We start from the raw sequence: 11,398 nt of genomic DNA, 5'->3' as shown, positions 1-11,398 counted from the left end.
CAGAACAGTGTGTGTGTCTGATCTAGATGTGTAACTTCTAGATGACAATGAAAAACATGAATTAAAAATGAATTCATACAGATGTAATGAAGTGAGATTTGATGTGTGTGTGTGTGTGTGTGTGTGTGTGTGTGTGTGTGAAGATCAGAAAGAGGATTTAGTGTCTCTCTATCCTTTAATATCTAGTGCTGTAGTACTCGAGTCCGGACTCGAGACGTTTTTCTGTTGTCTCGGACTTGTCTCGGACTCGGTGATATTTGCTCTCGGACTTGGTCATTGGTCTCGCCACAAGTCCTAGTTGGTCTCGACCGAGTCCAGCTTTTCAGTCTCACTTCTTACCGATTCCGAGCCGATCTTTTTTGTTACCAGCGGCACAGGCAGTAACGTCAGCTGCGCATTCTCGCTCTCTTCTCTCACGGTGAAGTGACACACACTCGCGCGGGCGCCTCCGCGCGCGCGCTCTCTCTCTCTCTCTCTCTCTCTCTCTCGTTTCATTCGTCTCATTCGCTCCGGTTCCCGCAGGTCTCGCGCTCACACCAAAAGCGCGCGCACCACTGATCAGTGGAGCGAATAAGCCACGCTCAGTCTCAAACAGAGACAGAAGTCAAACAGAGTCACAATTACCAAAATGAGTTGCTTACTGCGCTTAAAATATCAAATACATACAAAATTATGACAAAATGCTCGTCTTGGCAATTATTCAGATAAACACAGTCAGTTTTGGATCGTTAAATGGCTAAGAAAGAGAACGCATGTTGTGTAACAGTATTGGGTCCATTCATAGACTCTTAAAGGGAGAGCAGTCCAATATTCCTGCTGCTGTCTGTCATGTTATTTAAAGAACAAAAGACAAAGAAAATCACTTTCTGCTCTTGACTGAATACGTTTTTAACTTTAATGGTAAGAATAAGTCTGTATTTGAAGTCTGTATTTTTTTTGAAAAAAAAAAAAAATTATTTAATATTTACAATAAAAAATACAGAAATTAAGGTAACCAACGTGGATGTGTTATTTTACATTTGATTACTTTAATTTCTGTAGTATTTCTTATCTAAATAGAAACCTACTTAACCTGAAAAAAACTTAGTTTCATAGCTCTCTATTCTATTGCATTTATTTGCTGTTTGGAATTTTTTTTATTTGTTCTTATTCAGTTTATCTTTTTATGAAAATAAAACTTTGCGATGAAGAAAGGTAGATTTTTGTCTGTATATGCTGTCAATTATAGTTCTTAGAAAGAAAATCATAATTGGCAAAAATAGGTATTGGCAGATCACACTATCTAAAAATTGGAAATCGGAATCGGCCAAGAAAATTGAAATCAGCGCATCTCTAGTTCAAACGAAAGCCACAGCAGAACACAGCATATCGATGTTTTGTGAACGAATCTGTGGCTGTGTAAAAACCATGAGAGTCAATGATTCAACTACCCTTTCAAAAATACATCCACTTGCGTCCTTACTGAATGAATGAATGAATGAATTGAATGAATTGAATGACTCGATGACTCACTCATTCACCACCTACTGGCGGTTTTAGTTCAATTTAAAAGTATCACACGTTATAACATCATTGCTTATTTCTCTTTTGGACATTTTTAATTTAAAACATTTATTTATTTTATAAAGGTATTTATAGAGGTAAAAAAAAGCACTGTAATGCACAATCAGTTTAAAGGGGAAAAGGTGTGGACTGCAGCAGTCTAAGTGGAAGAGAGGGGGTATGCAGAAGAATGTTAAATGCCACAGGGTGTATGCGACTGTAAAATGTTTGGGAACCACAGTTGTAGAGAATTTAAAAACATGTAATAATGCAAAAAATAATAATGCAAAATTCTTATTTTAGAATCTAAGATATGCTGTCTCGCATCACATAAATTATCAATAGTTATGTACGTGGTCTTGAAGAGGATTCATTTTTTCTGTCTCTGTCTTGACTGTCTCATTTGGACTCGGACTTGACTTGGACTCGAACCTTTTCAACTTGGACTTGACTTGGACTTGAACCTCTTTGGACTCGGTCTTGACTTGGACTCGAACCTTTTGGACTTGGACTTGACTTGGACTCGACAAAGGTGGACTTGACTACAGCCCTATTAATATCACACAGAGACACTGAGGAGGAATAAACCCTAAATCCAGCACAGAGGGGTTCAGTGAATGTGGTGTTGAGTGTGTGTAAGTGTGTGAGTGTGTGTGTGTCAGAGACGCTGTAGAAGGACAGAGAGCCGGCCGACACGTCCACATACACTCCTGCTCTCTTAGAGGATGAATGGACAGGAGGTATATCAGTCCTGTTATTATTGTGACGGACAGTGAATCTTCTATCAGAGCAGGACAGACTCCAGGATTTGTCATTCTCTCCAAACACACAGTCTTCACTCCATCCTTTCCTGTTGATTCCTTCATATGTCACTGATATTTCAGCACCATATCCGCTCCATTCAGCCTCCCAGTAACAGCGTCCAGTCAGTCTCTCTCTACACAGAACCTGAGGAATCTCATCACACACATCAAATCTCTCTGGATGATCAGGATACGGCTGATCCTCATTCACACGTGTCACCTTATTGTTCCCATCAGACAGAACGAGTCGAGTATGTGCTGTGTTTGGATCCAGTGTGAGATCACAGGCATCTGAACACAAGAAGAGAGAAACATCAAGAACAACAACAGTGAAGATGTGTGTGTGTGTGTTTACAGCTTTGACAGAATGTCCTCCAGATTCACAAATGTCCTCTCTAATCCAGTGAAAGCTGTTGAACAGAGACTAGAGATTCAGACCTCACTAGCAGTGCCGGTCCTAGACTTCTGGAGCCCTAAACAAAACTGTGTGGAAAAGCTGTCAGTCCTGAAACAGAGCAGACTAGTGTTGTCAAAAGTACAAAAGTGACACTTAAATGTGAAGCGTAATGATAGCAGGCTTTCTGCAGCAGCGGATCAGTTCATTCCTGCTTTCAGACGGTCCTGTGTGTATTTGTGTGTGAAGAGCCTCTACGGTTTCTGTTTACTGTGTGTTTCTGCAGTGTTGATCATTGTAGCCAATCACAGACATGTTTGTTGATCATGTGATCACAACGGTTTAGTCAGAATCAGCTCAATCCTCCAGAGTTTGTTCACTCTCCAGTGGTTTCTCTATAACAACAGTGTGAACATGATGTCAATAAGAGATAGAGACAGATTTGAGGATCGTAACAGCAGTTTTCACTCAGTCAGTGAGTTTGTGCTGCGGCTGAACTGAAGTCAAATCACATTCATTGATTATAAAGAAACACTTTCTGCTTTAAATTACTTTTTCTCCTGTTACAACGCCGTTACCGTTACTGACAAAAAAAATGCCGGGTTACTATAATTGAGCTCACTGAAGCGGTTTTCATCCAAGTAAGCTCTCTCTCAGCCATAGGACCTGCAAAGATTTTTCTCTGGTGTGTGCTGCGGTTAGTCATACACAAATATAATTTTAAACTGATAATAATGTACGAAGCTTTGTGTGTGCGTGCGTGTGTGTGTGTGTGTGTGTGTGTGTGTGTGTGTGTCAGAGCATGTGAGCTGAGCACGAGCTCAAGCCAGAATACGCTTTGTGACATGCTGGATCGAAAATATGTGAAATAAGTTTTTCTAGTCGACTAGTAGTTATTCATTTAAGCCATTAGTTGACTAATCACATTTATATTAATTTCATTTCTTAAATACTGAAGAGAATTAACTAATAATGAGCGTTTATGTAATATGCACTCAAGCGCACGCATAACGCTTGCCATAAAGAACCGGCAAAAGTAATGATTATGAATAATATTGATGATATTGATGAAACATTGATTAAAATTAAGATACAATTTTTACAAAACGAAATTCACTTTAACCCTTATGTGTTGTTGAGGATGTTTTCATCCACTATGGGGTGTTTTTGAGTCTTAATTTGGCCACAACTTTCTCTGTGTTTCAGCAAATGGAATGATCTTTGGTGACAAATCTTATTTTGATACATATTTTGGGAAAATGCTTTGAAAATTTTCAAAACCTCAAAAATACACAAATTTACTACCCTTTCGATATGTTCGTGGATGAAAACATCCACTAAATTAAACTGCTGTAAAAATGTATCAGTTAAATATTTTTTTCAATTTTTTTTGCATAAATCTGTTAATTAACCTCAGTCCTGATCAAAACTACTAAATGTTTAAAAACAAATACAGGATTTTTACTTTATTATTGCCAAGTTTATAAATGATGTCACTGATTTGGGGAAAAAAACACACAAAATGACTTATTTTCAATAAAAAAAGTGATTGTGGATTGGATTTTTTTTACCTTTTATCACAGTCTTGGACATGTGAAAGATTAGTAACAACATTGGTTTTGATGCATTGTTAGTTTTTGTGCAGCATCAGATTTTAAATTTTTCTCCCTCATTTACTGTTTGTGGCTGTTTTTGCCCCATTGACTTCCATTATAACGACATTTTTTGATTGCAAAGCCATGACACCATATAATCATGCATTCTTGATTGTTGGTGGTTTTCCCTGTTGGGAAGAGGTAAAATTTGTCATTTTTACAGTTGATCACAAGGAGTATAACAGCATATTATTGTGTGTGTGTGTGTGTGTGTGTGTGTGTGTGAGAGAGAGAGAGAGAGTTGCGCTTACAGCGGGAGCAAGGTTATAGAGTACCCCAGGGATGACGCATTTTTGTAGGCCAACCCGGAAGTTAGCAGCGCACGGGTTCCCTCGACTGAAAGCCTATGCATTTTTCCCATAGACTTTTGGAAAATCGCAGAAAATAAGCTCTGTGTTTGACAAAGGGTTATGACACTTACACGTTTTGTCTATCAAGATAATCTTTACAAGTTAACACAACATTTATAGATTTTGAAGCCTAAATAAAGTAGTCAGATATAAAAAGCTAACAGTAGGCTATAAACGGACTACAGCACACCATGGTCGCGGATCAACGTCGTCACCACCAAACTTCCTCAAACTGTATTTAAAAAAACAACTTTATTTAAAAACATGCTCGCTGATTATGATCTGCGCTGTGTATGAATACTTATCCACTTTTTCATGAGAAATGCTGTCCAAATGTCCCGTTTTTAATGATGACGTCTAAAGTCCCCGCCAAAGGAAGTAGTCCCTTTTAGCACTTTGTTAGCAACCGCCGATTTTAAGACACAGTAAAAGTTTAAAAATCACAAGTGGGTTATAACTGGTGTGTTTTATGTCATAGATCAAAATGTAAAAGTATTTAGAGGCTTTGTTTACCACAGACCTTATTTCAGGCGATTTAGCAAAAACCCATTCAAAAAACCCATAGACTTTACGGCGTTGGAACCGGAAGTCCTAAAATGCTAACTCGCTTCCGGGTTTTGCCTACAAAAATGCGTCATCCCTGAGGCACTCTATTGCGGTGGTTAACTGACTGACTGACTGACAGATGCATAGCCGAATCAGCGCCGCAAACAGTTGTTTATCGATCGATTCAAGTTCAATGCACGTAGTCTACTTCGAAGTGGGCTTTCCTTTGGCTGAATGTACATTGTGATTACGTCACCCGACGCGTTTAGGCCCCAAATCTGCGGAAAATATGCGAAGTTTGCTTGATTTTGCGCTACGTTCTGCGATCGCGGAATCCTGGAGGGACTGATTATAGTTCTGTTATGAATTTTATTCATACGCTGTAAGAAATATTATTATACTATTTATCTCAGAAATAAAAATTTACTTTGCACCTGCACTAAAATAGCCTAATAGCCAACAGCTTTGGCTCACTGCCTGTTTTATTATTGCTGACCACCTATCAAAATCTGTGTGGCAATGCTGTGCGAGTGGAGTATCCTTCACCTGAAATGTTTGTCTGTTCATCCTGAAATGCAAGGCAAGTGTTGTATGACAATAATGAGAAGTTTCCACAAATCCCTTCACTGGATTGGGATGTTCTCTTTTATTCTGGACGGTAAGGGCAGTGACTGTAACATCGAGGGTATTTTGTAGTATTAAACACGTATTTATACCGACTTCATCAGGCTCTGAAAATTCTTCAAAAAGAACACAAAGAATGTCCTTCTCAGCTGCCATAGTTGCAACTCCTGCGTCATCAGAAGTTTTTTAACGTTTTGTCATGATGTTGGTTGCCTTACGGGCAAGAACTGTAGACATTTAGGATTCAGCATTATGATGAGTTCCTGAACCTGTGAGATATGTTGATATTGAACAAATATGTCTTATAGTTTTCAATCCTGCAGGTCATTAGACATGACATAGAATAACTCCAAGACATGGTGGTGCCTAAAGAAAAGTCTGGATTACAAAGGTTAAGTGATTTCAACATTTTAACTAAAGGTAAGCTTAAAAATGATCCTAGCATAAAATATTTCAAGATTGTTGTAATGGTTTTTATTTGGTAGTTAAACATTTACATTTTAACATTAAGGGTTTTATATCGTAATGAATTTAATATTACATTCTGTCTGAGTTACAGTCTGAGGAGGCCATTGAAAAGATTATTTGTGCTGTAAGAGAGAGAGAGAGAGAGAGAGAGAGAGAGAGAGAGAGAGCCTTAGTGGAAGCAGGGATGTTATCTGCTAAAGCTTAAACAAAACATAAAGTAATGATATCACAACCAAAACAATCCCAGCTGACTCTTTTAAAACTAATTTATAATGATCAGACATGCTTTAAAAATGGTTAAGAGACCATGTAAAGAACTAGGTAAAACCTGAAAAATACAACATTTAAATGTGTTTAGAGTTAACACCAAAAATCAAACCTTGAAAATGAGCGGTTAATAGTCGTGTGTGTGTGTGTGTGTGTGTGTGTGTGTGAGTGTGTGTGTGTGTGTGTGTGTGTTTTTTCACTGGACTTTGTTTTGTATTTGTTAGTTCAAGGTACTATTCTGTCCCTACCGTGTGTATATTGTGTCACTAACCTCTGGAAAGAGTGTCATTACAGATGGGTTAAATGAAATGACAAAACTTTACAGAAGATGATAATTCTGACTGAATCTGATGAAAAAGATGATACAGATGAGCTTTAATTAGAGCGGTTATCAGTTCTGTCTGCTAAAGACTACTTCTGTCATTGATTTGAATTGAACTGAGGGTCTAAATTTAAATACCGTTATGTGTGATCAGAATGATAAACAGAAAATGTTATAGACTTGACAGCAGGGATATAAAAAAATGACAGTCACTGTCAAAATGAACTGTAAATTAATGGCAGGGAAATGTGTGACGATTGACAGACTCCTGTTTTTGTTTTGGGGTGTTACATGATATTGGGGCGCTGTGGAAACATGGGAAATGATTGAAGTCAGATGGTCGCCAAATCATTCATTGTGTGTTCGTGTCAGATTTGCTGGACGATATTTTGTTGCCCATTTGGATTTCTGTTTCTAAAAAAGGCAAAAGCTGCTGCCACCCAAACAAGGGAGATTGTGTGTACCGCGTTATCTGAAAATAACTTTGACTGTTCTAACTCTCTACAGAGCATGAAATATTTAGCTTCAGAGGCAGAGAGAGCTGTCTGGAGGAAATCTGCAGTATTAAAGATGGTATTTGATTTAGTGTTGATGGTAAACCTTGTTTACCCAAACATTTCTTCAACCACTGTGCTAAACTGGCAGAAAGAACTCAGTGGCACACCTGCAAGAAAGCTTGCCCTGTCCACCCCACACTTAACTTTTACCTGGAAAACACTCATGCACAGTGCTGTAAAAGGAAAAAAAGGCCTATGTTATTGAGTGAGCGCAAGAAATTATTTGGTGATCATATTTTTTAATTTGTAAAAAAAGGGGGAACAGAGTTAGGATTTAAAGGTGCACTAGAACACTATTTCACAAGATGTAATATAAGTCTAAGGTGTCACCAGAATGTGTCTGTGAAATTTCAGCTCAAAATACCCCATAGATTTTTTATTATACAATGTTTTATCTGCCTATTTTGGGGTGTAATTAAAAATGCATGTCCCCTTTAAATGCTTGCACTCCCCGCCCCCGAGCTCGCATCTCTATAGCCCTGTCCCAAATGGCACACTCCGGACTTGTGGGCTTCCTCAGAGTCCACACTTTGGTGACGTCATGTAGTGCAGACCTATAGAGCCCTTGGCGCGAGTCCACGAGGGCGCATTGAGAGGTATTTTTGGGACAGACTCGATCGTCATGCCGGAAATAATGGTCTGGTCTGTGCGTGAGTTTCAGATGAATTTACAGGTTTAAATATAAATACTAGGTTTACATATGACTCAGTAAAGCCCTGACATTCAGTTCTATTTATTTAATGAATCATTATGCGATCGTATTATTCAAAGTGCTATTATTATGTTTGAGATATCAATCACTGGTCAGTGACCATAATGTTTGTATAAACTGTAGGTAACAACTGGTAAAATGTACACCTAGGTCATAAAAACCGTAATGAAACCTACACTTAAATATTTTCTTCTCATGTCATCAATTGCTCTTGAGCGAAATCTCCTCCCATCCGTTGTCTGATTGGCATTTCGCAAGGAATCCTGGGTAGTTAAAGTGTGCGGAGCCTGCATCTATGCTTCAAGGGTACAAAGGGGGCGCTGCTGAGCACACTTCAGAGCGTTAAAATGCTGAATGGGACGGCCTACGAACTCGTAGACTCGGCGAGAATGCTCAATTTAAGTCCACGAGACCGAAAGTCCACATGAAGTGCACCATTTGGGACAGGGCCTATAATACATTGCATAAATAAAGTTCACACAGCTAATATAACCCTCAAAATGGATCTTTACAAAGTGTTCGTGATGCAGCCTATCAGATCATGTAACTTGTAAGTATGGTATTTATTTCAATCTGGTCTCATGACGAAAACCTACCTGTGGGCACATTTTCGCCAGTCGCGAAATACATAGCAATGAGTACATATCGCTGCAGTTTCACTCTGAAATGTCCACTGAGCGGCGCTAAAAGCGTGTTCTTTTTTCTTTTTCTTTTTTGCCGGAGCAGATAATAGGGTGAATGTGGTACGTTTTTATGATGTTGCTTTTTAGACGAATCGCGGGGGTTCTTGATTTGACATTTGCGCTCCGTTTCGTTTTAAAATAACGTCCCACCGACGCTACACCTAAACCTACCCGATATCGATAAATCGTAAAGCAAACGTCACGTAAGAAGCGTCCGCGATCGTACTGTTTTACAGCTCATTTAGATCTCTCTTTTTTTTTTTTTGCCGTCAGTCGCCTTTCACGCGACTCCTCATCATAAGTCCAACTCCGTATCGGCTGAGCTACCGAGCAAGCTTGGTCATAACCAAAAAAAGCCAAACATATAGGGCTGGTTAAGCGACGCAAAGTCCAAAGTACGTTCGTTTACAAATCAGGCACTCCGGTAAGAAGCGCTTTGAAGTCGTAACATCATATTGCGCGAGGAGATGCGAAAACGAGTCTTTATTCATTCATAATCCAACCCCGGCCGTCACCGAAACTGTGTGTGAAAACAAGCAAAAGTGCCTAATGATGTTTTACCGGCCGCTAGCGTTCGTTTCTGTCGGAAACTGCAGCGAGATGTACTCATCGGTACATAATTTTGTGTCTTGCGAAAACGTGCCCACGGGTACATCTCTACTATGAGACCAGGTTGATTTATTTGGATGTTTACATTTGATTCTGAATGAGTTTGATAGTGCTCCGTGGCTAAAGCTAACATTACACACTGTTGGAGAGATTTATAAAGAATGAAGTAGTGTTTATGAATTATACAGACTGCAAGTGTTTAATAATGAAAATAACGATGGCTCTCTTGTCTCCGTGAATACAGTAAGAAACAATGGTAACTTTAACCACATTTAACAGTACATTAGCAACATGCTAACGAAACATTTAGAAAGACAATTTACAAATATCACTAAAAATATCATGATATCATGGATCATGTCAGTTATTATTGCTCCATCTGCCATTTTTCGCTATTGTCCTTGCTTGCTTACCTGCATAAAATCTGATGATTCAGCTGTGCAGCTCCTGATGTTAAAGGGTTAGTTCACCCAAAAATGAAAATTCTGTCATTTATTACTCACCCTCGTGCCGTTCCACACCCGTAAGACCTTCGTTAATCTTCAGAACACAAATTAAGATATTTTAGTTCAAATCTGATGGCTCAGTGAGGCCTGCATAGCCAGCAATGACATTTCCTCTCTCAAGATCCATAAATGTACTAAAAACACATCTAAATCAGTTCATGTGAGTACAGTGGTTCAATATTAATATTATAAAGTGACGAGAATATTTTTGGAGCGCCAAAAAAACAAAACAAAATAACGACTTATATAGTGATGGCCGATTTCAAAACACTGCTTCAGGAAGCATCGGAGCATAATGAATCAGCGTGTCGAATCAGCTTTTCCGAGTGTTCAGTTGACCAAAAGTCAGACCAAAGTCATGTGATTTCAGCAGTTTGAAACACGATCTCCAAAAGCTCCAAAGCTTCCTATATAATGAATTTATGATAATTTCTGATAATTTCTAAAATACGTGAAAGAATGTGAGTTTGCACGGCAATTCAGAGGTGTCAGATTTATGAAATCTTCCCCGAAATACATAAAAGTAGACTATGTTGCTGGTGAACTGAGAGAAGAATACAGTAAACTTTATTGATTCATAAATAATATGTATCTGATATCTGTGTATCACTTCATCAAATTATATAATTTGATATACAAGTTATTGTTTCAGCTTCTGTAGACATCAGTGTATGGAATTTGATTTTAACAAACTATAATTGTCTTTTTTATGCAGCAGCCTGAATGTCTGAATGTCTTTAAATGTCTGAAACCTAAAATAAACCTGATGAGGTTAAAAACACTGAATAGTTGTGACACATGACAAGCGTCTGTCTCTGGATCAGCGCTAAAGCACGTTTGAATTTAGCAGTGAATCTTTGCATTTTATTATTTGCCATAATTCTAATCGAAAACTGGGTGTATTACAGCTTCAGAATTATATTGGTATTGACTGTCAACAGTGATAATAAGGTATAGGTAAGAGCAGTCCAGACCAACCTTATGAAAGTATGACTTACAGAAGATATACTTAACTAAGAATGTTTCTGGAAACACGTATTAACATTAAGGTACAGCTTAAGGTATAATTTAAGAATGACGTAAGAAGGTTTCGGGAAATCCAGCCCTGGTCTTCATTGTACACAATGCAGAGAGAAACGTAACAGCAGTCAGTGACAAGCCGGTTCCACTGACACTGTCACTCCTCGTGTTTGCTGGATTTCAGGAGAGCCAGGGGAAAACACAGTATTATACACAAACCTGTAGGGTCACTGCAATAATGAATGAGCGTAAACTCTTTGAATGAATTGAGCACAAATTTAATAGCTGCGTTGCTGTTTCCTCTGTGTTTGTGTCTCAGAAATCAGAGCTTGGCAAGAGT

At 38.6% G+C, this 11,398-nt stretch overlaps 1 protein-coding gene across 1 annotated transcript; it reads right to left on the bottom strand.

The window, feature by feature from the left end:
• Nucleotides 1–1,591: 1,591 nt before the first annotated feature.
• Nucleotides 1,592–8,152, bottom strand: LOC125266669 (stonustoxin subunit beta-like). Its single transcript, XM_048187964.1, has 2 exons — nucleotides 8,058–8,152; nucleotides 1,592–2,755 (listed from the first exon to the last, which is right to left on the bottom strand). The coding sequence occupies exons 1-2, from the start codon at nucleotides 8,150–8,152 to the stop codon at nucleotides 1,942–1,944; spliced, it is 909 nt and encodes a 302-aa protein (XP_048043921.1). The 3' UTR covers nucleotides 1,592–1,941.
• Nucleotides 8,153–11,398: the final 3,246 nt, after the last annotated feature.

Source organism: Megalobrama amblycephala, linkage group LG1 (genome assembly GCF_018812025.1).
Source record: "Megalobrama amblycephala isolate DHTTF-2021 linkage group LG1, ASM1881202v1, whole genome shotgun sequence".
NCBI classification, from domain to species: Eukaryota; Metazoa; Chordata; class Actinopteri; order Cypriniformes; family Xenocyprididae; genus Megalobrama; species Megalobrama amblycephala.
This window is presented reverse-complemented; position numbering and strand designations above follow the sequence as displayed.

Excerpts from the sequence above, each read along its gene's own strand:
- LOC125266669 (XM_048187964.1), bottom strand. The coding sequence starts at position 8,152 with ATGACGATCGAGTCTGTCCCAAAAATACCTCTCAATGCGCCCTCGTGG. Across the intron at positions 2,756-8,057 it reads CACTACATGACGTCACCAAA|CTTTCACTGGATTAGAGAGG; the intron begins GTGTGGACTCTG and ends TCTGTTCAACAG.